Below are 25,777 nucleotides of genomic sequence, written 5' to 3'. Positions count from 1 at the left end.
GCCGTGAGGCCTGGGAGCCAGGCTAATGGGCCAAAGGCAGCACATGGGGCAGGGCGGGGTCCCCTCCTTCGGTTGCTTCCAGCATTTACAACAGCCTTGAACATGCCCCACGGCTCCCTGCGAACAAGTGGGCACAGACGTGGGTCCCCCAGGCCAGGCTTCCGGGCTAGCAACTCCCAGTCCCCAGCCTGACCCATATGCCCAGGGAAGGGGCCCAGGGAGTGTAACAAATAACGGAGTGAGGCCCTGCGGATAAAGCAGGGGGGCTGGGTGCAGGGCTCCCCCGCACGACCGTGTCTTCGCTTCATTTTCAATCTCTTCCTTCGCTGCTCCCCTAAGACCTGGGCTGGGGGCCATCAGGTTCGTTGCCCTGAGGAAGTTTCCAGGGTAGTGGGATCCACCCTCCTCCCCCCATACCAGGGACTGCCCCCTCTGCTTAGAAACCAGGCCTGGGCTTAGCAGAGGTGACCTGGCTCCCGCAGGAGAAAGGCTGGCAGGGTGAGGGACCCCCCCAAGGCAACAAAGCTTTGAGTCTCCATTCAGTCTGCCCCCTTCTAGCCCATCTCACTTCCCAGGAAGATGCTTTGATCAGCCCCCCAACCCACGCAGGCCTGTCTGCCCCCCACCGCTGAAAGGAAAACGCTCCCTGGCCAGCAGCCTCGGGGAGTGAATCAGGTTAAGGAGCCTTGGACCAGCTGGATAACAGGCTGGTCTAGCACACAGGGGCAGCCCCAGGAAACGCACTAGGCTCCCGCTGCACAGCTCAAGCACTGGCTGTGGGGGTGAGATGGGAGCCCTGCCCCACAGCCAGCAGAAGACCCACAAGTAGCTCAGCCCTGTGACTTGTTAGGTTCAAGGAAGCAGAATAGCCGGTACCCGCATCCAGCCTGGCTCTGCCCATGTCCGCACTCCACTCCACAGAAAAGTGACATCAACAAGGATATGTGGGGCACAGGTGTGGAAACTCCTCCCACCCCTGCAGTGCAAACCGTGCTGCTGTTCTGGGGGGTGGCGGAGAAATGCCTTCCTACGGCGCAGGCCGTGTCCTGGCTGCAGGTTTCTGGGGCAGCCGTGCAGCAAGTGACTGCAGCGTATGCAGCGTAGGCTAGACCCACCCTGCCACCCTGCACAGCAGAAACCAAACCTCCACATTTCAGAGCCAGCCTTTTCAACCCAGAACCCCCTTACTCATCTCACATAGCTATCGCCGCAGGGAACACAGATCACCCAGCCCCCTGCAAAGCATGGGCCTGAGAAACCCGCAGCCTGGAGCCCCGGACTGAGCAGGAGCACAGCCTTACCGGGGGGGGGGGGGGGGGCGCACTTCTGTCCCTAGCCCCCGCCCCACGCAGGCCATAGCTAAGGAAAGCTGAGCACTTAGGGTGTGGCCAGGGAATAGGGATCCTCGAGGTCCATTCCCAGCTCTGCTACCAGACTCCTGAGTGATCTGGGCCAAGTCGCTTGGGCCCAGCCCCTCTGAGGCCCCTGCTTCCCAAACAGGGTATTAGCCCAGCCCCACAGAGAGAGAGCGGGAGGCGCCCAGATGCCCCAGTGAGGGGCCAGAGGCAGTGAGAGAGAAAGCTGTACGGGGAGTCTGCAGGGACTAGGTCCATGTCTGTTCACATCCATGGTGTAGCCCTGCTAGCCACGGGGAACCGCCCCAGGGTGTGCTGAGCGCAGACTGCAGGCTCCGGGGATGGCGAGCTTCCAGCGACCGCGTGGCTCCTGTATAAAAGCCGCCAGAGCAGGGGCCTGCAGCTTCCATCCCTTCACAGCCCCACAGAGGAGTTACAGGACAGTCCTTCCCAGTACTTTTTATTAAAGCGCAGGATGGGGGGCAGGGCCAGGCCCCACACACACACACACACCCCCTCCCCGAGGCTGGAGCCAGTCAGGGGAGCTGCTCAGAGAACGGGACATTTGGCATCTCAGCTCCACAGGCCCAAGCTGCCCCCTTCCGCTCACAGCCAGGCAGCTTTTCCTAGGCACTGCCCCAAACTCCACCGGAGCCCCCAACTCTCGGGGGCTGGAGGGGAAGGGGAAACTAGCAATTCACAGAATCCCTCACCGGGGGTCTGACCGAGAACCACTGTGCTGCCCCCCACCCTTCAACCTCCTTCCCAGTGACAGGACGGAGACGGCTCCGTTTCTGACAAGAGGCAGGTTAACCACCAAGGGGTAAGCTGCTCCCATCCCTGCTACAGGCCAGGGAGCGTTTGCACAGGAGACGGAGGAGGATGAACAAGTCCAAGGAGGTAGCTGCAAAAGCACCGTGGTCCAGGGACAGAGCTGCCCCCATCCCTTGGTTCCTACAGGGGGCTCCCAATGGAGCGGGCTGGTGCAGTTTTGGCCAGGCGTGGGCGATGGGAGTCTGCAGGAGCACAAGGACGGTGACAGCTCCAAACCCCCTGGCCCAGGTCACAGGGTAGACTTGCTGGGGTGGCCCTTCTTAGCTCCCTTCTCCGGCGCCGTGACCACGGTCAGCTTCTTGGGCAGGCTGGTGCTGGCTTTCATCATCGCCTCGTGTTCGATCTTCTTCCGGATGCCGACTTCCAAGTTCTGGGGAGGAAGGGGGCCAGGAAACAAATTAACCCAGCGGCTCCTCAGGGAGGGAAAGGGCAGCAGCAGCAGCCATTTAAGCAGGGAGCTCAACGAGGTCACACACTCGCCCCTGCCCAGCCCACGCCTCCCTTCCCCACTCCGCAGGTCTCAGCCTGAGCAACCTTTGGAGGAGAGCAGGATTCACAAACAGGAGTCCCGGCGAACACGACCCATGCCCAGGCCTCGCACGGTCCCATGATTAGCTGTGGCAGGGTTGTGGCTAGTGCTCCTGGCACGCAGTTTACAATTGAGGGCAGGTGACAGAGACTGGTAGAGGGGCACAAGGAAACGATACTGGTCACTGTCGTACATTCAGCCACGTGGAGAGGACAAAAGCGGCCCGGAGCGAGTTAGGCCACAGAATTTAAATCCAGTCCACTCTCTCCAGGTACATTTCCCACTCTTCTCCGCTTCCCAGTCGCACTACGTGGCTGACCTGTCACACATGGCTCATTCTAGCTCTCTCCCCAAGGAGAGAAATCGACCGTAGGGCTGAGGAGAGCAGCCCCCCTCCTACCCCACTCTGACAGCCAGTCCAGTTCCTACTAGCGGGTAAAACCCACTTCATCTAATAAAGTAATTTCTACCCACAAAGGCTTATGCCCAAATTTCTAAGGTGCCACAGGACTCCTCATTATTCTTCCAGAATAATATCTGTGGAAACATACTAAATGAATATCACTAGTTCTGGATTATCCTGTATCTCTGTGGTTTTATTGAGATCTAGGCTGAATGCTAGAGAATTCTTTAGATCGTTTTGTATCTTGTTTGCCACGTCTGCACTGATCTGGGAGACATACCACTCTGTAGCATGAAACACAAACGGAATTTATTAGTTTCTGAAGTTTTATGTTATTTGGATCTTAAATTCTTCTTCATAACGTGGACATTTAGCACAAGCAAAATTGAGGGACATAAAACTAGCTTTGGTTGCTGTGTCTGCTTTTCTGAATGCCAAAACTAGTGTCTGCTGACTGTTTAGGCATAATTTTAATGCCGTTAACTTGCTTTTCCTTAATTCCAATTCAGGATATTTAGAGGAAGAGTTATTGTGATTTGTTTCACAGTGATGTTTTAAGTTGCTCCCTTTGTGGTTCGGTTGATGCACTGGCACCTTTAACAATAAAATGCAAAATCTTCCTCCCAGTCTGGCTCAAAACTCTGGCTCTTTTACAATGAAAAGATATTCTTATCTACAAAGTTAATGCAGAGTTAACACTTCAATCTAAAACTATTCAAATGTGATTTATGAGCTGTACGCAGCCTGTATTCTGTGGAATCCAGGAAGACTGAGCAGACACATGGTCCGCACAGAAACTGTCTGAACACACTGACAACATTTCCTAAAATAATGCACGTGAGCATCTCTTTCTACCGACCTCACTAAGTTTTGAAATTCTTTCAACAGTTTGGACAGCTTCCACGTTCATGTTAATTCCAGCTGCAAAGTGCGTGGGACCAAGTTTTCTCCATGAGCTGTACTTTATAACCTGCACAAGAATCCCGCTGTGGCGCAAGGGCTGCAGTTCGGCCCTGCCTGCTCTAACCCAAGCTGCTGTTTGCTATCCCCGCGCACCTCACCTTTTTCAGTTTCTGCTGCTGGATCACACGCGCTTTCTTGGGAGCGATCGTGCGGCCTGGGGGAGAGAGGCGGGTGATGAGCATGCGGAGCCAGGCAAGGAGAACTGAACTGCCCCGGCCTGTTGACCAAAGAGCTTGCGAGACAGCAGGGCCCGGGGAAGGACGGGGTGACAGCCTCTGCCTGGGGAGGGCAGGGGGGGCTCTCTGGGCTGGGGAGGGATAACGCTGCAGGTACGTTCCTGGGCGCCCGCGAGCCTCCCCCCCCCGCCAAGCCCCCTCCCCCCAGGAGCGCCCGCGAGCCCCCCCCCGCCAGACCCCCTCCCCCCAGGAGCGCCCGCGAGCCCCCCCCCGCCAGACCCCCTCCCCCCAGGGGTGCCCGCGAGCCCCCCCCCCCGCCGGAGCCCCTCCCCCCAGGGGTGCCCGCGAGCCCCCCCCCCCGCCAGACCCCCTCCCCCCAGGAGCGCCCGCGAGCCCCCCCCCCCAGGGGTGCCCGCGAGCCCCCCCCCCGCCGGAGCCCCTCCCCCCAGGGGTGCCCGCGAGCCCCCCCCCGCCGGAGCCCCTCCCCCCAGGGGTGCCCGCGAGCCCCCCCTGCAGCCGCTCACCTCCCTTCCGGGGTCCCCGGGCCGCCTGCGCCGCCGGCTTCTTCCCCCCGCCCGGCTTCTGGGCCTGGAACTTCTGCTTCCCCTGAGCCATGACGACTCCACTTCCGGGGGGGGCTCAGTGCATGCCGGGATACAGAAGGGCAAACCCCGCCCAGTGCATGCCGGGATAGAGGAGCAGCCACGCCCCCGCGGCCAGTGCATGCCGGGATACAGAAGGGCAAACCCCCGCCCAGTGCATTCCCAGTGCATGCCGGGATACCCTTCCCTCACCCAGCCCAGCCCCTCCCAATTCCAGGCTCCAGGGGGCACCTGGGGCCTCGTGGAAAAGCCCCCCCCCCGCAGTGACGGAGCCGGGCTCTGTCCGCACCACACGCTGCCCTAGCCAGGGGAGCCAAGGGGGACTCTCCCGCGGCAGTACAGGGTCTATGACACGCAGGGCGGGGGAGGGGGCCAGCGCCAAGGCCGGCTCAGAGCGACAGCCGCAGCCAACAGCCCACGCGGAGAAGCGGTGGCGTGAAAGGCCCACGGGGGTTTATTATCAGGACGTCAAAGCTCCAAGCCAGGCCCCACCATCCCCAGCCACAGTCTCGCGCCTGCTCAGCATGAGCTACTGGCCCCAGGGCCTCATTGTGCTTTCACTTCCCGGCGAGGGCCTCCCGCAGCTCGCCGGGGCGGAAGACCCCGAACTCCGTGACGATGCCCCCGGTGATGAGCTCGTGCGGCGTGACGTCAAAGGCCGGATTCCAAACACCGATCCCTTGGCAGGAGAGAGAGACACCGTGAGCCACTCAGCAGCGCGCCATACAAATCCAACCAAGAATTCCCCCCCCGGCCCACGATCTCCTCCTTCTCCTGCACCGGGACAGCCCCTTGGCCCATGACGCCGTGTGGGGACGTGCTCCGACCACGGTACCTGGCGCTGCGATCCTCACGCCATTGACGTCCGTCAGCTCCTGGCTCGGACGCTCCTCGATCACAATGTCGGAGCCTTCCGCCAAGCTCAGATCACATGAGGTGCTGGGGGCTGCCACGTAGAAGGGGATCCCATGATGCTTTGCAGCAATGGCCAGCTGGTAGGTGCCCACTTTGTTGGCCGTGTCGCCATTGGCCACCACCCGGTCGGCTCCCACGATGACAGCTGGGCGAGGGAAAGCAGCACTTCAAATCCGGGAGGGGTGGTTCTCATGTCACGTGACCACCAGAGTCATCAACCAGGTGGCTCCTACTGTGGTCCCCTCCTCCCACCCCCTCCCTGCTACAGGTTGTCCTTGTGGCTGGCAGATCCCAGTCCTCCAGGACCCCCAACACAACAGCTCTATGAAGCACCCAGCATGCTTCTCTGAGAAGCAGGGTTGTCTAGGGGGAAAGGGCACCAGGAGGGGAGGCCACACCCAGAGATACCCAGCAAAGCAGTTGGAAGCCATCACACCTCTCTGTGCCTCAGTTTACCCATCCCCATGCTGCAGCAGGGGACCTACTACTAATGTGCTTTGAGCTCTGTGGATAAGCGCCCTCCTAGAGAGATAGCTGTTAACTGTGTCAGCCTCACACAAAACATGCTGGCGTCATACTGGATTACTGGATCTACCGGTCGGATCTAGGGATGCCAAGTATCGACTGACTAATCGAATAGTCGATGCATTTTTGCATCGACTATTCGATTAGTCCATAGGGCAGCTCTGCCATTGAAGCGCAGCAACAGCTCTAGGGCTATTGCTTCACTTCAAAGGCGAAAGCAGTGTGTGTGGAGCCCGGCAGCTCCTGGGCTCCATGCGGTGCTGCCTCTTTCAAATGCCGTGGGGAGCCTGACGCCGGGTGCGCCGCGACGTTTCAAAGCAGCAGCGCTGCCCGGAGGCCGGGGTCAGTGGGGGATCCGGGCTGCACACGGCGTTTCAAAGTGCTGGCACTGCATGGAGCCTGGGGTCTGGCCTCAGGCTGCAAGTGGAGCTGCCACTTTGAAGTACCCCCTTCTGTCCCCCCCTTGCCGCCTCTTTCTGATTGAGGCAGCAGGGGGGAGAGGGAAGAAGCAATTAGTCGCCTAGCCTGTGGGCCGGTCCTTCACATCCCTAGTCAGATCCAGCGTATCGAGTCCTGGGAGTGTGCATTACATTACCACCCGAAGGACTCAACCAAGATGGGTGCCCCTCGTGCCGGGCGCTTTGCAGATGCCCGTCCCGGCTGAGCTCAGGGCTCTGTCATGCCAACCCCTAGGCCAGGCCCTGCCTCAAAGACTCACCAGCTGAATAAACGTCCGCCTCTGTCTAACCAGACCTGTGGCTGGGGGGATTTGAGCTGGGTGCCTTGACTCCCACTCACCCGACAGGCCCTTCTCCTTCATGGCCACGGAGACCATGCTGTCTGCGATGAGCGTGGCCGGGATGTGCTCGTACACCAGCTCGTAGGCCGTCAGCCGCGCCCCCTGGTTGTAGGGCCGCGTCTCCGTGCAGTACACGTGCTCCAGACGGCCCAGGGCGTGCAGGGAGCGGATGACACCTGCAAGGCAAGAAGGGAACCGTGAAAGGTGGCAAGAGCTTAGTGAGTTGGAGAGCATGGGCTAGCGGGCAGGGCAGGGCGGCAGTACCCCTGGGGTGCACCCCCCTAGCCTGCAAGGGGAATGGCGAATACTGGGAGCCATGGCTCTCAGCCCCACGGTGAGCTCTCTGCAGCTCCCCAACTGATCACAGGGACCAGGAACTGCAGGGAACTCACCATGGGAGCCAGGAGCCACGGTGCACTCCCATTGGCTCCCAGCCCCTGCAGCCCGCCCCTAGCCGGGACAGGTGAGCCCTGTGAATATCTGGAACCATGAGGGTCTCCTCTAGTGGGGAGAGCAGGAGTTGGGAGTCAGGACTCCTGGGTTCTACCGCCTGGGTCTAAGGGGGATGGACGGGTCCAGTCAGGACTCCTGGTTCTCTGGCTCTGGGAGGGGTAAGACCCAAATCTGCTTTGCAGGCCTTGCAGGCCCCCCCCCCCTCCAGCCCAAAATTAGAACAGCAGCGCAGCTCCCCCCAGCGTGGGCAGAGGCCCCGGCCAGCCCCTTACCCAGCGCGGTGCCGTAGCCAGCAGTGGCCAAGGCGCCGGTGTTGCAGTGAGTCAGCACTGTCACCCTGTCCTGCGGCGCTGTCCGGAGCAGGTGGCGCGCCCCGTGCTCCCCGATGCTCCTGTTGTCCCGCAGATCCTTCTCCAGCATGGCCTCTGCCCGCTGGATGACGCTGTGGGGCGGGGGGAAGGTTAGGCCGGCGATCGCGCTGCCAAGCTGAGGAGGGGAAGGGGCCCCGGGCCTGGATCTTACCTCTCCCGCAGGCTCTCAGCCGTGGCCTCCCCTCGCTGGGCCTCCTGGGAAGCGAAAGCCCCCAGCTCCTGGGCCGCCCGGGCCATGTTCACAGCCGTGGGGCGAGCAGTCACCAGGTAGCGCAGGGAGTCCTGGATAGAGGCCTCCAGGTCGGCCTTGCCCTGCCCTGTGCCGGCCCCGCAGTGCAGCTCCACCGCCAGGCTCAGGCAGCCCACGATGGCGATGGCAGGGGCGCCCCGCACCTGGGGGACGGGGGCACAGTCAGGGTGGGCTGGGACCAAGGACAACCAGGGAAGGAGCTGCAACCCCAGCTCAGAGCAACAGTCCAGCGAAGCCAGTACTCAGGGTACCTTGGACCCCCCCATGTCCCCATGCCCACCCCAGCGCCCCTGCACCCCCACTGCACCGTGCCCACCCCACCCCAGCGCCCCTGCACCCCCACTGCACCGTGCCCACCCCACCCCAGCGCCCCTGCACCCCCACTGCACCGTGCCCACCCCACCCCAGCGCCCCTGCACCCCCACTGCACCGTGCCCACCCCATCCCATCGCCCCTGCACCCCCACTGCACCGTGCCCACCCCATCCCATCGCCCCTGCACCCCCATTGAACCATGCCCACCCCATCGCCCCTGCACCCCCACAGCACCGTGCCCACCCCATCGCCCCTGCACCCCCATTGCACCATGCCCACCCCATCGCCCCTGCACCCCCACTGCACCATGCCCACCCCATCCCATCGCCCCTGCACCCCCATTGCACCATGCCCACCCCATCCCAGCGCCCCTGCACACACCCCCCTTTCGTGCCCAGGCCTGTATCCCCCACCAGGCCATGCCCAGCCCCGACCCCACGCTCTGTGCCCACGGACCCCTCCCCGCGGGGCAGCCCCCCGGCCCCACCTTCATGGCGCGGATGGCCTCCCAGCCCTGGCGCACGCCGCCGATCTCCTCGTAGCAGCTGCGCTGGGGCAGCAGCAGCTGGTTGAGGACGCGCAGCGAGCCCCGGCGGTAGCGCAGCGACTCCAGGCTCCCGGCCGGGGCGCACTCGGCCATGTGGGCTCCGCTCCGCGCTGGCCCTGGGCCGGAGAGGCGGGCGCGGCGGTCCTAGCGCCGCCGTCTGCGGGGCGGGGCTCTGCCCCTGGGCAGCCGGGATCATCAGAACCCGCCTTAGAGCGCAGGCGTCCTGGGCGCCACCTGCTCTAACCACTACACTCCGCTGCCCCCCGCAGCTGGGGAGAGAACCCAAGAGTCCCTGCCACCCCCCTGCTCTAACCACTCAACCACACTGCTCCCCCAGAGCTGAGGAGAGAACCCAGGAGTCCCTGCCACCCCCCTGCTCTAACCACTCAACCACACTGCTCCCCCAGAGCTGAGGAGAGAACCCAGGAGTCCCTGCCACCCCCCTGCTCTAACCACTCAACCACACTGCTCCCCCGGAGCTGAGGAGGGAACCCAGGAGTCCTGGCCACCCCCCTGCTCTAACCACTCAACCACACTGCTCCCCCGGAGCTGAGGAGAGAACCCAGGAGTCCCTGCCACCCCCCTGCTCTAACCACTCAACCACACTGCTCCCCCAGAGCTGAGGAGAGAACCCAGGAGTCCCTGCCACCCCCCTGCTCTAACCACTCAACCACACTGCTCCCCCAGAGCTGAGGAGAGAACCCAGGAGTCCCTGCCACCTCCCTGCTCTAACCACTCAACCACACTGCTCCCCCGGAGCTGAGGAGGGAACCCAGGAGTCCCGGCCACCCCCCTGCTCTAACCACTCAACCACACTGCTCCCCCGGAGCTGAGGAGGGAACCCAGGAGTCCCGGCCACCCCCCTGCTCTAACCACTCAACCACACTGCTCCCCCAGAGCTGAGAAGAGAACCCAGGAGTCCTGGCCACCACACTGCTCCCCCCGCAGCTGAGGAGGGAACCCAGGAGTCCTGGCCACCCCCCTGCTCTAACCACTCAACCACACTGCTCCCCCAGAGCTGAGGAGAGAACCCAGGAGTCCTGGCCACCCCCCTGCTCTAACCACACTGCTCCCCCAGAGCTGAGGAGAGAACCCAGGAGTCCCGACTCCATCACTTACCGTGCTGGCTCTAGAGCAGCGCTTGAACCCCAGAAATCCTGATTCCTGCCTCGCAGGCCTGCACTCACCTCTCCACTCCGGCCCGGCTGTTCGGCCTCAGGACTCTAGATGGGTGTCAGCCGGCGCTGAGCTAACCTCCCAGCACATCGCCATGGATACAGAACTGCCTACAGCCGCTGCCCTTCTGCGTGCGCCCTGTGACTGGCCTGGTCACCTGCCCTGGCCTCTCCCTCCAGCCACCCAGGCTGCCTCTGAGGTCAGCGTCACAACCCTCAACGCAGCCAGTGGCGCTGGAACGTACGAACAGCCAGCCCGGGCCAGCCCAGCGTCCTGTCTGCCCACAGCAGAGACACAGGAGGGAGTTATGTGCCCAGGGGCAAAGGCAAAATTTGCTCTCCCCCTCCACCCGGCGAGGCCCCAAACCTGGCGCATGGCTGAGCCCAACCCTGGGGGGGAGCTTGTATCGCATCTTCCCCCGCCCCCTTCAGTTTGGGGTCAGGTCCCTGCACACACTAACCCACTGGTGGAGATGGAGGAGGGTCGGGCTGGGGGTATAGAGGTGGGGAGGAGGCTCCAGCCAGCAATGTCGGGCAGAGGAGGAGCAGGCGAGCTGAAGGATGACAGGGGGAACAGAGGGGAACTCAATTGGCATCCCGCTAGTGTGGCACCAAGGGGCAACTGCCCCCCGGACTCCTTGCTACGCCGCTGGCCAACAGTGGCCAATGCCGGATGCCCCAGAGGGAGGGAACACAACAGGGTTCTCTCCTGTCACCCGGTTGTGGTGGAAAGCCATCGCAGCAAACGGCAAGGCCTGTCTGTGGCGAGCTCCTGTCCCTCTTCGCAGAGAAGGGGAAGCAGCCGAGGGGCCCATGGCCCATTTTCCATTGACACTTCGTGGACCTTGACTAAGTGGATGTGGCCCGAGGAAATTTTGCTTTTCTTCCTTTTTGCAAAGACAAATCACTCCCCACTTTTGGCACGAGTCACAATGGACCACGGGAGGAGAAGCCGCCATTTGCCAACCTGGCTGTGTGGAAACCGTGTTCCCCAGGCTGTAGCTGGCAGCTTCCACAGGCTTGTGCATGTGAGCCCTAAAATCCACGGGGGCTTTTCCCCGTGTTAACACCAAGCGGCTGCGGGCGCCTTGGCCACGCCCAGACAGCGACACGGCAGCACTTCCACGGCACCTGCGTGACACCGAGACACGCAACAGTCACTGGCTGGGTTCTTTGCAATGTGGCCCGCCGCAGGCGCAGCTGAGCACTTGGAGAATGGGGCGCCTCCCACTTTCCCGGATGCCATAAACGATGCCGGCCAGTCACCTTTGCTGGTGGAACAACCGAGACGTGGGCGTGTTTGCCAGGAACGTAGCTAATGCTCAGAGTCCCACTGCTGCCTGTTCTCAGAAATCCAGCCCTGGGTTTGTTTTGAACTGTGTGACCCCGGGTTCTCGTGTTACGTGAAGAGGTAAAACCACCCTGCCTCATTCACTGTCTCCACACTGGGGATGTTAAATCTCCGGTAAGTGAATGGTCGAGTAACCTCATGAATTCTTATTGGTTACTCGACTATTCGATAGTCCCCAGGGGCGGGGCCGGCAGCCAGTGCACTCCGACCCCACTGCCACTCCACACCACTGCTTCTGGATCAGAGGCAGCAGCGTGGGGAGCCAGGCGGGAGCTAGTCCGCAAGGGGGGCCAGTTTAAAAACCAGCTCCCGTCACGGATCGGCTGCCTGTCACCCTGCCTCTGGTAAAGGCTCCCAAACCCGGGTCTGAGCTCCCAAATCAGGTGCGAACCAGAACTGAGACAGGCTGCCTGCCCGGCTGGCTGCTAATACACTTCCAATGCAGAGCCGCAGCGGGGGTAGGTCCCAGTGCGGTCACAAGCCAGCCCTGAGCCGTGCTGCTGGCCAGTCTGCTAAAAATGTACTGGCAAAGGGCGGGGGGAGGGAAACGCATGTCGTCTATAGCATTAACCTAGACGCTTTTGTTTATCAGTTACTTTACTTCACTATTACATCCCTACTCTGCACCAGTCATGATTTCACAGACCTTTCTCTATCACCCCCCTTGTCTAGCTGCCCTAAAAGGGGCCTTCCGCAGTTTATTCCCTTTCCCAGAGTCGCACTTCACCTTCCCTCTGGAATAACACCCTCAACCCCATGGGGAAGGGGTGAGTTTGAAATGTCCCCGTGTAGTTAACCAGTGGGACAATTCGTGTGTGTTTAGACAAGGCCTAAGTCTCCCTGAAATCAACAGGGCAAGCCCCCCTGTTTTCATGAGTCCTGTAGAGAAATCACGGCCCGGCCGACAATCCTGCCAGCCCAAGATCCATCTGTAAACTAGACCCAAGTGTCTAAGTCATTTCCGACAATGGGACGTAGATTCTGAGGCTACTCGGGAGTTTGAAACGGTCACCTTGGCAGCAATGGGCCCTCTAATCTTTTCCCTCCAGCTGTGGATTTTTCCTTCCAGATGCAGAATAATTTTTCATGTGCACCGAGGCCTGCGAAACCCCAAACCTAGCTAGAAACCCATAGAAACCCCAAACCTAGCTAGAAACCCATAGAAACCCCAAACCTAGCGAAGCTGCCGGGCAGCCCTGGAATCTGACCCGAGCGGCTGCACAAGTGCTTGGCTTACAGGGAACCCTGCTTGGCCGTCCTGCAATATTTCAGCATCGAGACGGTTTCCATTTCAGCTATTCCCTTCCCTTGCGAAGGCCCAGCTGCCGTTCTCCAGCCCTGTGGCTGGGACGCAGGAGGGACTCAAAGCCAGCCAGCAACCCAGACGGTGAATGAATGGAGCCCAGGGCTTGATGGAGAACAGCCTCAAAAGAAGTCCTGCTTTTAATCCGTGCAGTGGAGTATCAGAGCAGAGAGAGGGGCAGGGTGCACAGATGAGTTGCACTGTTTCAATACCGGAGGGGCAGATGTGAATCCAGACTGGGGTGGGGGGCACCGAGAAGGCTGCCTGCGATCTGGCGGGGGGAGGAATCTCACAGACACGGTGAACAGGCAGGGGGCGCTGCCTTTCCGGGGTCACACCAGGGAGGGCGGCAGCAGCAGCGACATGGGGCGTCCAAGAAAGCAGGCTCGCTACTGAGGCTTGGAGGAGCCAGAGTCCTTGCTGGGTCGCTGGCTTAGAGTCTTTGAAACAACGCAGCCCCCCTAGGTCCTGCCCCAGCCGAGGGGGCTCAGTCCTTGTCAGAATCCGAGCTGGAGTCTGAATAGTCTGCCACGAGGGAGGAGCTGAGGGTGGTGGCGCTGGCGGTGCCCACGGCGGGGAGGGAGTCGCCGATGGCCGCGGGGGAGCTGGGCTGGGCCGCGCCGTCGCAGCTCGGCCGGCCCGTGTGCGTCCCGTGTGCCACGCTCTCCGGCCCCTCCCGGGATCTGCGGCGCACGATGCCCAAACGGCCGCTTGTGATGGGTGAGCCACCAGCGGGCCCCTTGGGGGACAGGGCTTTCCCAGCGAGCCCCAGCTTCTTCAGCGTGTCGGTGGCTTTGCCGGCTGCAGCCGGAGCAGGGGGGAACCAGGAGCGGCCGGAGATCTCCGTTCGCTTCAGCTTTTGTTTGTCCTCGTAAGCTGGGAGGAGAGGGAGGGGCAGCAGGGAAGTGACGGGCCCAAGCCGCAGCACGGGGCACCCGAAAGCTCCCATGTCGCTGGCCGCGTTGGCTCAGGGCACCTGCCCTGGGGACCCGCACGACGCGCCCGTGCTGGGGAGCTCGCACTGATCTATGGGGCGCAGAGTCCCCCGTTCCCGAATGCTGCTCCCACCCCCAATCACACAACAGGAAGTGAACCCAGGAGTCCTGGCTCCTCCTCCACCCCCCTGGCCCCACCCCCCAAGCCAGGACTAGAACCCAGGAGTCCCTCAGGCCAAGGCAGGGCCCTGAATCCCGCTGTGCCCAGGGCCCCCCGGACACTCCCACAGGCAGAAGGCATCACGTACAGTCCAGGCTGTGGTACTTGAGCAGCGCAGCCAGCTGCCGGTCCTCCTCCGTCTCCTGCACCAGAGGGATGCTCAGGTTGGCCTTGGTCTGCAGAGCCAGGTCCTTCTCCTCCTCCTCCTGCAGAACCTTCTTCTCCTCCTATGCAGGGGAGGGGCAGGGTGGTGAGAGAAAGGGCCCAGACAGCAGCACCGACCGCAGCCGTGGGCAGCCTGTGGCCCAGCGGGGTTCTGTGTGTAAATTCTCCCCATTTCACATATGGGGAAACTGAGGCACAGGGCGGGAAGGGGACCCGTCCAAAATCACCCAGCAGAGCCTAGTCTCCCAAGGCGCAATCCCAGCTAGGAGCAATGCGCAGGTCTCCAGCGAGACCTCTCATTCTTCCCACCCATGGGCAGAATAAATTTTGTGCTCTGAGGCATGTGTGGATGTGCACCACTAGGAGAAACGTGGGGTGCCGGCTGTGGGCGCTCTGCCAATGAGCTGGGCGGCGTCTGGCCCTCTCCTGGGGGCCACCCGAGCGCTCAGCTTATGGGGAACATGGGCCGTCTGCTTACCCGGAACTTCCTGCGCAGCATGCTGTTGATCGCAAAGTCATCCTTCCAGGCGCTCTGGGCCTCCTGGATGTGGGACAAGGTGGGGATGGCTCGCCGCAGCTTGCCCTGGTCTGCTGTGCCGTGCTCCAGCCGGTACATGGCGTCCGTCTCGAGCTTCTTCTTCTCCTCGTGTTCTGGAGACAGAGGGGCAGACACACGGACTCACCGGGGGAGCTGCCCTCCCGGCCGGCGGCCGGAGCAGGGCCTGGGCTCACCTGTCGTCAGGATCTGCTCGTTGTCCTGCATGTCCCAGCGCTCCTCCTTGCGCTGGGCCCCGCTCACGATGACGTAGTCGCAGTTGGCCGGGTCCGTCTGCATCTCGATGTAATTGACGCACAAGTGGCACTTCATCCGGAACCTGGCGCCCCAGGGGACAGGCGGGGGTCAGGGCTGGGGGCTACTTTCCGGCCTCAGCCAGGTTCCCGGCCGATCCCTGTCCCTGCTCCAGGGATCCTACCCCAACCCCGGAGGTACCCGCCCCGCTCCCACCCGAGGAAGTGAGCGCGCTGGCTGCACCCAGTCAGAGCAGCACGGCTGGATGCGGCGGAAGAAATCCCAGGAGCTGCTGGTTTGATCCCCTTTCCCTTAGCCGTGGGCAGTGGCAGCGTCTGCCTCCGCAGGGCCATGTGCTCACGGAGCGAGATCCTCCTAGCCACGTATTGCCACGGGCCCCACAGACACTTTGTCCTTCTTCCACTTGTGTGGCAGAGCTGGGAATAGACTCCCCTGCTCTAACCACTGCACCCCACTCCCCTCCCAGAGCTGGGAACAGATCCCAGGGGTCCTGGCTCCCCTGCTATAACTGTGGTCGCTCTGCTGGGTGAGGCTGTTGGGGCCACGACAGAGATGAGGTTCTGGATGCAGCCACAGGCCCCGCTCACAGCTCAGGGCAGGCTGAGAGGGGAGAGAGGGAGGAACATGCGCTTCCCGCACCCACCTGTAGATGGGGGTGGTGTAGTAATTCCCAACTTTCTTCTTCTCGGCGTTGTACCGGACCCCTGCGACAGACAGAGCCTGAAGCACCATCTCCAGCCCCCGCATTTCCCACCCGGGTGGGCCAGGACGTCATGGCTCCCGGGGCTCCCAAGCTGCGCTGGGAACGGGACCCAGGAGTCCAGGCTCTCGGTCCCAATGAGAGCCCGGGGTTCACAGCCACGCCACGTAGTCACACCTCCCACGTTGGGACAAGTCCCAGTCACACCGGTGTCTGAGCGGGCAAGAGAAGCCAGGCATCCTGGCTCCCAGGCCAACCACCCGCTGCTGCCCTCCCAGCAGCCTTGACTGCCCCCTGCTCTAACCACTACACACCACTCCCCTTCAAGAGCTGGGATCAGAACCCAGGAAGAGACCTGCCACTTGCTTTGACCCCACTCAGCACGGGATCCAGGCATCCTCCCCTCCTAGCCCCACCTGTGCCGACCACTTGACTGTACTGACTCCGAGCCAGCGGCTGTTCTCTGGTACCCCGCACCTTCCCTCCCCAATCTCTCCTTCGCGCCTCATCACAGATCCCACCCTGCCTGCACCCTGAGATGGAGGCATGTATTATCACCCCCATTTTACAGATGGGAAACTGAGGCACGGGCTAGACTAAGTGACTTGCCCAAGGTCTCACAAGAAGCCCGTGTCCGAGCTGGGAACTGAACCCGGGTCTCCCAAATCTAAGTCCCGTGCTCTGCCCACCAGCTCCCCCCAAAGCTGCTGCTGCTACCACTCAAGCCATCGCCCCAGGCAGCAGGGCCGACAGCTTCACCGGGCCCCTGGGCAAGTCGGGGGGGGGAAGCCCTGCTCCGCGCCTCGGGCAGCAGGGGCGGGGCCTCGGGCAGCAGGGGCGGGGCCTTGGGCAGCAGGGGCGGGGCAGAGGCTAGGCAGTGCTGCCCAGAGCATGCCCACGTAGCGCTCTGGCAGCGTTTTGTGGTGCCAGACCCCAGTGCCACTTGCCCCCTTTGCTCCCCTCTGGTGGCCTGGCCCAGGTCGCGCATGGGACCGGGGAGGGCCAGCTCTCCTGGGGGAGGGGGAGAGGAGAGGCGCGTGTGGCTATTAGCAGGGGGCAGCCGGCCAGACTAAGTACATTTAAGGTGGAAAGAGTAAATGAAAGCTGGGGCTGGTCCCACCCTCAAAGCCGAGGAGCCAGCAACCAAGGGAGCCACTCCAGGCTGCCTCTCCGCCTCCGCCACTCCCTGTGCGTGGCACGGCGTGCAGGCACCCGCCCCAGCCCCAACCCCAACCCTCGGGCTGACGGGGGCCGGGCTCCGGCCAGGCTGTGCACGTCCCGGGCACCGGGCGCTTACCCATTCCAATGTGGTTCTTGCAGCCATCACACCAGATGTTGTAGGGCATCTCAAACCTAGGGCAGAGTAACCCAGGGGGTGCCGGTCAGCACTAGACCCCCACGTGCTCCCTGGCCAACCATGCCAAGCCGGGGTCGAGACCTGCCAGCAGCAGCGTCCGCAAACCGCCGGGCAGCGCCCCGTTCCGAGTCCGCATGCCACCGTCGCGCTGCCAGAGGGTGGGCGCTGTCTATGGGGAGCAGACGGGCCCCAGCTCCTCCAAGCGCCTGCAGCCAAGCCCCCCCAGATCGTCCGTACCCGTTACTTCTAGGGCAGGTGCCTGCACCGCTCTCAGCGGGGGGTAGCCCCAATGTTCCCCTGAGAGCGCCACTCTGCGTAAGTGCGTGAACAGAACCCAGGAGTCCTGGTCTCGGACGCCTGCTGCCAAAGCACTAGAGCCCCACTCAGCCCACCGCTTCCCTCGAGACGCATGCAGGGCCCCGGAGCACCCGGGTTTACCTGATGATCAGAATGCCCTGGGAGAGCTTGCGGGCTCTCTCGCGCAGCGGGTGGCTGTTCCGGTATTTATTGAGGGAGACGTGCTGTGCGGGAAAGAACGGAAGGGCAGCCGTTAACCCTCAAGAACAGGGCAAGCTAAGTACCTAGAACTGGAGCCCCAGACCCGTCCCCCCGTGGCAGCAGCCAATCCCAGATGGTTCAGCTGGTGTAAACACACCTCTGGAGGAAATTCCATCCTGACCCCCAGGAACAATGTGGACCTAGAACCCTTGTGATTCTAGCTATGCGGGACGTCTGTCTGACTCTCCCCTCCGGCTTTGAAATTTACTAACATCTTGTAGCAGGGAGTTCCGCAGTCCCTTCGAAAGGAGGTTACCCTTTGATCTACTGGAGTAATTGAATCAGCTGCCCTCCTGTTGCTTTTTCACAGGCCAGGGCACACAGTGGGCCCTGACTGGCTTAATTCCCAGCTACAGCCACAAGCTCAGAACTTGGCCCGTGAGGCTGCCTGGTGAACAGTGTTCAAGCTGGCAAGAGCAAACCCAAACACCAAGCACCAGCAGGGGTGTCCGTGTCCAGGCCTGGCGTTCAGTCCCCGGGCTCTTACCTTCGCCGGATCGAAGTCAGGGGGGTAATACTTATTCACCCCTTTCCGTTCACCCTGTACAAAAACAAGCAACAAACAACAATCACACGCCTGCATCAGGGTGCACGACCCAAGTAGCCCATTACTTCTCCTCCGGTGAGTTTCGAGTCTTTTCGGCTGCCTATGGCAGCGATCCCTGCTCTCCTCGAAAACAAAAACGGTGGGTTCTTGCCCCTGCGGGGTGAAGAAAAGCTGGGAATCGTGGCCAGAGTGACCCAAACAGCCCTGAAGGGCTGCGAAAAGGACCTTGCGAAATCGCACTATTTAAAAAAACACCTCATGAATTTTGGAGGCCCGACTGGTGGTTTTGGAACGGCCCTATTAGGGATCCGCTCCACTTACCATTGTGAAACGTCTCTAGCGCCAAGTGCCTGGAACACACACGGTCTGCGGGAGAGATAACGAGAGAGGAGCATGTCTCGGGCTGGAAATCACAACAACTTGCTCTTATAACACCCTTCAGATTCGCAGATCTCCATGCACTAGACCAGGAGGTCCGTAGCATTCTCCCCATCACGCAGATGAGAAAACTGAGGCACACGGCAGGAAGCCCTTTGCTATGCCTGATCTCACAGGGGCATCCACACTCCTCTCAGCTGCCTGGCTCAGTGCTCACCCCCCATTGTCCTGGGGTGGGGTGTGGGTGTGCTGGTTAAACCTGGCTCAACCCCACACACACACACCGCACACACAGGAAACAAAGGGTAGGAATAAATGGTACATTTTCAGAATGAAGAGGGGTAACTAGTGGTGTCCCCCAAGGGTCAGTCCTGGGACCAATCCTCTTCAACTTATTCATGAATGATCTGGAGAAAGGGGTAAGCAGTGAGGTGGTAAAGTTTGCAGATGTTACCAAACTGTTTAGGACAGTCAAGACAGAAGCAGACTGTGAGGGACTCCAAGAAGATCTCACCAAACTGAGTGATTGGGCAACAAAATGGCAAATGAAATTTAGTGAGGATAAGTGTAAAGTAATGCACATCGGGAAAATAACCCCAACTATACGTAGAGTATGATGGGGGCTAATTTGGCTACGACAAATCAGGAAAGAGATCTTGGAGTTATCGTCGACAGTTCTCTGAAAACTTCCACACAGAGTGCAGCGGCGGTCAAAAAGGCAAATAGGATGCTAGGAATTATTAGGAAAGGGATAGAAAATAAGACCCAGAATATCTTCCTGCCCCTGTATAAAACTATGGTACACCCACATCTTGAATACTGTGTACAGATGTGGTCTCCTCACCTCAAAAAAGATATTTTGGCCTTGGAAAGGGTTCAGAAAAGGGCAACTAAAATGATTAGGGGTTTGGAACGGGTCCCATATGAGGAGAGGTTAAAGCGACTGGGACTCTTCAAGTTAGAAAAGAGGAGACTGAGGGGGGATATGATAGAGGTCTATAAAATCATGAGTGGTGTGGAGAGGGCTGATAAAGAAAAGTTATTTATTAGTTCCCTAAATAGAAGAACTAGAGGACACCAAATGAAATTAATGGGTAGCAGGTTTAAAACTAATAAAAGAAAGTTCTTCACACAGCGTGTTGTCAACCTGTGGAACTCCTTGCCAGAGGAGGCTGTGAAGGCTAGGACTATAATAGAGTTTAAAGAGAAGCTGGATAATTTCATGGAGGTTAGGTCCATAAAAGGCTATTAGCCAGGGGATAAAATGGTGTCCTTGGCCTCTGTTTGTCAGAGGCTGGAGAGGGATGGCAGAAGACAAATTGCTTGATCGTTGTCTTCGATTCACCCTCTCTGGGGCACCTGGTGCTGACCACTGTCGGCAGACAGGATACTGGGCTAGAAGGACCTTTGGTCTGCCCCAGTACGGCCGTTCTTATGTTCTTATGTTCACCTGCTGGGGATACCTTTGGACAGGCCCCATTTGGCTGCGAAGCAGGGCCCAGAGCAGCACGTGGGTCTCAGCGCTGTGCTGGCCTGGAGGTAAGGAGGGGCGGCTGTAACCGTCCCCCCCCCAAGCCACCCACATCTGTAGCAAAGACTAGGCCAAACCTGCACACACGGGTCAGTGCCCGGGCGGGTCTGCCCAGATCTCTTGGGAACAGCAAATACAAACCCCAGTCCCCCCTGCCTCTGCAACCAACATGGGGGGGCGGGACGGGGGAGGGGACACGAGGGCTTCCCCCTTTGCTTACATGGAGGCAGAGGGGGGCAGCGGGGACCTTCCTGGGAGGTGCAGACAGAACAAGGGAACCTTTCACACCCCATCCCCGCAGCTAAGAAAAGGGGGGGCAGGAGGAGACATACAGAGGAGGGTCCTTCCCCGCCGTGTGCGTAGGGGGAGCGGGGGGGGGGTCCCCCAGTATGCGGGGGATGGGGCAGAGACGGAGCTCCCCCCCCCCGTGTGCGGGGCGCTGGGGAGAGGACAGACGGGGAGCCCCCAGCGTGCGGGGGGCGGGGAGGGGGCAGACAGGCCCCAGTGGGGGGGCAGAAGAAGAGCCCCCCAATAAGTGTCGGGGGGGCCCTTCGGTTTCCCTCCCCCAACGCCAGAGCGATCACTAACCTCTTCCGGCTCTGCCTCCTCCTCTTCCCCCCCGCCCCCCCCCCCCGTCATCAACAGCCCGGCCCCGCCCCCGCCCCTCCCCCCGCTGCACCCACGTGTCGGGCGCCCAGCTGGTCTCCGGGGGCGGCCCGCAAGCCCCCGCCGGGAGATTCCCCCCCCAATGCCGGGGGGGCTGCAAACACCCGCCCCGCTCCGGCCTGGCCGCGGGGGGGGGCGTCCGGTCCAGGGGCCATTTGCACGATCGCAGCGGCGGGGCCCTTGGCCAGGGCTCCCCCCTTCATGGGGGCGGACCTAGGGCCTGGCGGGGGCGGCCCAGGGTCCGGTGTGTGGGAAGCAGGACGCTTGGAGGGCCTGATTTTGGGGAAGTCACGGCCCCTTTCCGTGCCTCAGTTTCCCCACCAGTGAAACAGTAGCGGTGCCCGTTAACGATGTAAGGCTTCACACGGGGGGAGGGGGGCGAGGCAGACTCCCCCCCCCTCGGGTAGCAGGGAGCAAGCCAGTCCCCAATCAAGGGGGAAAGGGGCAGAGCCCCGTGGACCCGAGCACTTCCAGGGACTAGGGGATTCCCCCGCACTGCTCAGGTCCTTCACTCCTGTTTGGGTTTTTTTTTTTTTTTTGGAAAATCAAATGCTGGGGCTGGGCGGTTTGGGGTTCGGTATGGGCGCCGCCCTGGGGAGAGGACAACCCCAGCCAGCCCTCTCTCACGGCAGCAGCTGGGGGCCAGGTGAGAGGCGCCGCTCCACGGCCGCTGCAGCTCCAGCAGGCACAGCCCACGAAGGGTTTTCAAAAGTTCCCAGGCAACTTCCTTCGTTTTCCCTCCACGTGCGGAATCACTGGATGTGCACTGAGGCGTGTGCGGATGTGCACCCCCAGGGGAGACTCCAGGCCTAGCTGAACACCCTGCTAAATCGGCTGGGCGCCCTCTGAATCTCACAAGTGCCCAGATTACGGGGAACTCGGTTCCCAGGCCTGTATGTTCCTTTAGGCACCGAATCACAGTCAACATGTGGGCCTAGGTGAATCGCCCAGGACCACACAGTAAACTGCAGAGGTAAGACCAGATCTTCTGGGTCCCAGGTGAGTGACCTCCACCCCGGACCAGCATGCTGGGTTAGCCAGTTACCATTCGCCTTACCAGCATGCTTAGTGGAGTAGTTGGTTAACTGGTGCCTACCCTGAGCAGCCCCCCACCTGTGGCACGCTGGGATGGGTCTGGCCTGGCCGGAGCAGTTTGCTCCCAGCACAGCTGGGCCCACCGCTGGCAGGTAGGCGTTCCAGTCTAGGGATGTAAAATCCCAGTTAATCAATTAAACATATGGTTTAACTGGTTAACCGATTAAGTGGGGTCCTGCCCCCCCCCCGCCGTCTGCTGGGTTGCCACTGCCAGTGCCTCCCAAGGCGGGGGGACCAGCCCATGCTCCCAGGTACAAGCATCGCCCTGGAGTAGCCCCTCACCCACAGCTCTCTGCGGTGGACCCTGCCTGGCTGGAGCAGCCCCTGCCCTTGGGGGGCCGGTTAAGCATATCGTTTAACTGGTTAACATTTTTAACAGGATTTTACATCCCTACTCTGGCCCGCCCTTTCTCTCATCTGGAATCTCAGCTCAAATGGGGACAGATCAACGCTGAAAGCAACTCAAAGGTGGCAGGGGACTCAGTACGCCCCCCCCCCCCCCCCCCATGTGCCTCCCTTATGCTGAGGTTAAGACAATTTGGGAGAACACGGAGGCTTAGGGGCTGATTGCCTTTAAATGGGGCATGCTTTCTTGGCTATATTTAGCCTGCCTAATGCGCACCCCTGGCTTGACCTACATTTGTCATGCACCGTCACAGCAAAGAACACAACGCCACGCAGCCCGTGTACTTCGCGAACGGCAAATGGGCTATGCGCTCCAACTAGCTCCGTTTTGACGTGGCCAGGGCATGGAGTGGCACCCAAGCCGGTGGATTCTAATCCAGGCGTGGCGGCTGACGTGCTGCATGACTTGGATGGCGTCGTGGCTCTTGGCCTCAAGTTCTCGCAACCGTGAACCAGAGAGATGGTTGCTGGGTTGCTTAACACGCCTTGCTGGTGTGTCTACACTTACAACGCTACAGCAGAGACATCGTCCCGTCACACTTGCAACCCCCCGATCCAAGAGGCAGTAGCTAGGGGGTCACAGGCTGACAGAAGAACTCTTCCATCCACCCAGGGCTGTCTGCAGGGGGTGGGAGGTGAGTGTAACCACACTTGGATTTTTAACACCCTCCCTGACGGGTGACTTACACCAGCGTAATTTTCGAGCACAGCTCAGCCTGACCCAGGCCATAGGACTTCCCTGAATTCTTTCCCATCCACCTAAAGCAAATCTTTTAGAAACACCTGGCCTCTTAACAAGCCACCCTGCCCCAGAGAGAATAAAAAGCCATTGTGTTTTGAAACAATGGAAGGAGCACAAGGAACCAGGTCTCATTAATGCTAACGCCCCTTCTCCTCCTCAGCATATCTGCTGGGCAACTGTAAACCTCAGCTCACTGTGCGGGGGGAGGGGGAAGCTGCTCATGTTTCCATTAAAACCCCAGTTCTGGGAGCCACAAGATTGTCAGAAATGACTGACCACCCCTCCCAGCTCCTGTCAAAAACAGGAAAGAAACAGGGATTCCTAGAAACGCTCAAAAAGCAGGCAGCCTGCAGGCAGCACCCAACTTCTTTCCCGAGTTACGCCAGTCCCAGGGTTATGCGTGTGTGTGTGGGGGGGGTGGGGGTTGTGTGTGTGATACAATCAGCCTGAGTTCTCCATTGACAATGTGACATTTTCTGACCCAGGTGGACTTTTAGCCACAGTAACAGTAGAAGAGGCTCCCTCTTTGGCACTACCCCCTCTCCCCCACTCCTTGTGGTGTGGCTCTGGGATAGGGTGTCCCAGCCTTTTCTGCTGAGCAATAAAAACCAGTCGGGCAGCTTGCGAAGTGCCAAGACCTGGCTCTGGAGGGGAGAACGCAGCAGCCCGAGGGATACAAGCCGAGGGGTCAATTCCTTTGCTAGAACTAGGGCCAAGGGCTGTATCCGGGAGGCCACAGCAGGTGCGTAGAAAGAGGCCAGCTATTAAAGAGGATCCCTAGACCAGTTCACTGACAATGGGAGGCAATGGGGGCGGTTGGCGAGCACACAGGGCTCGGGGCAGGACTCCGCTCTGTCCTCCCAGTATCCGAGCCCCACTCAAGAGCAGGCCTTGAATCTTTTGGCTCCAGCCTGCGGCAGCTCTGCCAGCTCACGTCCTGCCAGTTTCCCCACCTGAAAACTAGGGACAAGTCTTTGCAAAGCGCGCAAACCCTAGCGCACAGCGCGATCCGTTATCGGCACTCTCAGGGATTCAGCCAGGCTCCTGGCAGATTCGCTCGGCGGCCGCCATGGAAAACACTCGCCCTACTCTTCCTCTCTCCAGGGACTGCTCTCTGCAGCAGACACGCTGCGGCACACGGACGGGCCAGCCTGGCCCAGCACTCTGGAGTAAAGAAACTCAGCTGGGCTTTCCCCCACACCCACCAGAAAGAGAGGCCGGGAGCAGAGCAGCTTTACTGGCCAGGAGCTCTGATCCCACTAAGAGGCGATCAATCTTTCCTCTTGCTGGAGGAGAGGGGAAACAAAACAGACGGATTTCTTTTATCATCTCCTGGAGGGAACAGCCTGTTAACGGACTTGCTCAAGATCAAGGCCGCTGTGCAGAACAGCCACTCGGCTCCAGCCCTCTGATAACAGCCCAGACAGGGCCCAGTGGGTGTACGTCAAAGGCCAGGAGTGTGCAAGGCCTGTGCTGTTTGCTGACAGATGGTGCAAACCCCAGCTACTCTAGAAACCAGAACCAAGTAGTAACAAAGGTGGGGGTGGGGAAACGCGTCCCAACAGCCAGAGCAGCTGACGGCGACCCCAGAACGTCCTCCTACCACGTAACAGCCACACAGAGCAGACAAGGTCCCAGGGTCCGCCCCTTCCTTCCACTGGCAAAGCAAGAGGCTGACAAGAGCGCGGTCCCGCTGGGACTGGCGAGATTCTAGATGTTCCGGTTGGGGAGCTCCCAAAAGAAACCCCTAAAAACCTGACCTTCGAGGAAAGGCTTGAAAAATTGGGCAAGTTCAGTCCTGAGAAAAGACCGGAGGGGGGCTGGTAACTGTCTTCAACTATGCAGAGCGGGGAGAGATTGTTCTGTGGGTTTGCTGAAGGCAGCAAAAACAATCAGCAGCAAAGGAGATCTCGGCCTGTGGTTAGGGAAAACTGTGTAGCGAAGCCCCGCAACAGGCTTCTAATGGAGGGTGTGGAGTCCCCATCGCTGGAGGGTTTTAAGAACAGGTTAAACAAACACCCATTTGGAGGTTTACTTAGTCCTGCCTCAGAGAGCGGGACTGGCTGACCTCTCAGGTACCTTCCAGTCTTGATTTCTAGGATTCCCCAAGCAGATACAGGGAACCGGGTGTGTGCAAGTCAGCTGAGGACTTGGGCAGCCACCCCGTAGGGATGTGAACGGCTAGTCAACAGAAAGAGGCAGCAAGTGGAGGGGAGGGGGGAAAAGAGGGGGTGCTGTGTGGAGCCCAGGGCTAGACCCCAGACTCCATGCGGTGCTGCTGTTTTGAAATGCCACAGCGCTGTGTGGAGTCTGGGGTCAGCTGGGACCCCCCCACCCGCCCGCTGACCTGGGGCTCCATTTGGCCCTGCTGCTTTGAAAAGTCACGGGGAGCACGGGGCCAGTGGGGAACTGCCTGAGTACCTCGCTGGCTGTGCTCCCTGCAGCGCTTTTGCCTTTGAAGTGTAGCAACAGCCAGAGGCGCCCTTATCGCCTAATCGAATAGTTAATGCAAATTGCATCAACTATTCAGTTAGCCAATTAATCTAAAATTTACATCCCTGCCATCCAGAAGAGATTCAGGTGCTGCCCAGCTGATCAGCAGAGCATCCACAGCCGGCAGCATGTCTGTCTCCTGGTGGTTCACATCCGCACATGGCTTGGCACATAACATTTATTGCACACACGGATGGAAAAAAAAAACAGGGACACTGGGACACAGCCCTCTGATAGCAGCACTAAGAGCAGCAACTCATCTCCTCTGGTGCACAGAGACGGCAAATTGTCTAGATGCTTCTTCTCTGC

The 25,777-nt window shown here is 60.3% G+C and overlaps 3 protein-coding genes across 3 annotated transcripts; all 3 read right to left on the bottom strand.

The window, feature by feature from the left end:
- Positions 1-1,798: 1,798 nt before the first annotated feature.
- On the bottom strand, positions 1,799-4,942 carry C19H19orf53 (chromosome 19 C19orf53 homolog). The gene is made up of 3 exons (XM_075902454.1): positions 4,785-4,942; positions 4,183-4,238; positions 1,799-2,559 (listed from the first exon to the last, which is right to left on the bottom strand). Exons 1-3 carry the CDS (start codon positions 4,873-4,875, stop codon positions 2,419-2,421), a joined length of 288 nt encoding a protein of 95 aa, XP_075758569.1. The 5' UTR covers positions 4,876-4,942; the 3' UTR covers positions 1,799-2,418.
- Positions 4,943-5,293: 351 nt separating this feature from the next.
- On the bottom strand, positions 5,294-9,175 carry MRI1 (methylthioribose-1-phosphate isomerase 1). Its single transcript, XM_075902453.1, has 6 exons — positions 8,977-9,175; positions 8,077-8,318; positions 7,827-7,996; positions 7,101-7,277; positions 5,698-5,922; positions 5,294-5,541 (listed from the first exon to the last, which is right to left on the bottom strand). Exons 1-6 carry the CDS (start codon positions 9,127-9,129, stop codon positions 5,420-5,422), a joined length of 1,089 nt encoding a protein of 362 aa, XP_075758568.1. The 5' UTR covers positions 9,130-9,175; the 3' UTR covers positions 5,294-5,419.
- A 3,800-nt stretch (positions 9,176-12,975) lies between these two features.
- YJU2B (YJU2 splicing factor homolog B) lies at positions 12,976-20,712 on the bottom strand. The gene is made up of 10 exons (XM_075902452.1): positions 20,656-20,712; positions 18,480-18,524; positions 18,099-18,152; positions 17,492-17,574; positions 16,994-17,049; positions 15,640-15,700; positions 14,918-15,060; positions 14,664-14,836; positions 14,109-14,247; positions 12,976-13,741 (listed from the first exon to the last, which is right to left on the bottom strand). The coding sequence occupies exons 2-10, from the start codon at positions 18,480-18,482 to the stop codon at positions 13,353-13,355; spliced, it is 1,101 nt and encodes a 366-aa protein (XP_075758567.1). The 5' UTR covers positions 18,483-18,524; positions 20,656-20,712; the 3' UTR covers positions 12,976-13,352.
- Between the last annotated feature and the right edge of the window lie 5,065 nt (positions 20,713-25,777).

The sequence above is a fragment of the Pelodiscus sinensis genome, chromosome 19 (genome assembly GCF_049634645.1).
Source record: "Pelodiscus sinensis isolate JC-2024 chromosome 19, ASM4963464v1, whole genome shotgun sequence".
NCBI classification, from domain to species: Eukaryota; Metazoa; Chordata; order Testudines; family Trionychidae; genus Pelodiscus; species Pelodiscus sinensis.
Note: the sequence above shows the minus strand (reverse complement) of the source record. Positions and strands in the feature narration are given on the sequence as shown.

What these genes read in the sequence shown, in the direction of transcription:
- C19H19orf53 (XM_075902454.1), bottom strand. Translation starts at nt 4,875, where the DNA reads ATGGCTCAGGGGAAGCAGAAGTTCCAGGCCCAGAAGCCGGGCGGGGGG. An exon ending in CCGGGGACCCCGGAAGGGAG is followed by an intron (nt 4,239 to 4,784) that starts GTGAGCGGCTGC and finishes TCTCTCCCCCAG; the next exon opens with GCCGCACGATCGCTCCCAAG. An exon ending in AGCAGCAGAAACTGAAAAAG is followed by an intron (nt 2,560 to 4,182) that starts GTGAGGTGCGCG and finishes CTTCCTCCCCAG; the next exon opens with AACTTGGAAGTCGGCATCCG.
- MRI1 (XM_075902453.1), bottom strand. Translation starts at nt 9,129, where the DNA reads ATGGCCGAGTGCGCCCCGGCCGGGAGCCTGGAGTCGCTGCGCTACCGC. An exon ending in GCTGAGAGCCTGCGGGAGAG is followed by an intron (nt 7,997 to 8,076) that starts GTAAGATCCAGG and finishes CCCGCCCCACAG; the next exon opens with CGTCATCCAGCGGGCAGAGG. An exon ending in TGGCTACGGCACCGCGCTGG is followed by an intron (nt 7,278 to 7,826) that starts GTAAGGGGCTGG and finishes CTTGCCTTGCAG; the next exon opens with GTGTCATCCGCTCCCTGCAC.
- YJU2B (XM_075902452.1), bottom strand. An exon ending in CTGACTTCGATCCGGCGAAG is followed by an intron (nt 17,575 to 18,098) that starts GTAAGAGCCCGG and finishes TTTCCCGCACAG; the next exon opens with CACGTCTCCCTCAATAAATA. An exon ending in CGAGCAGATCCTGACGACAG is followed by an intron (nt 14,837 to 14,917) that starts GTGAGCCCAGGC and finishes CTCTGTCTCCAG; the next exon opens with AACACGAGGAGAAGAAGAAG.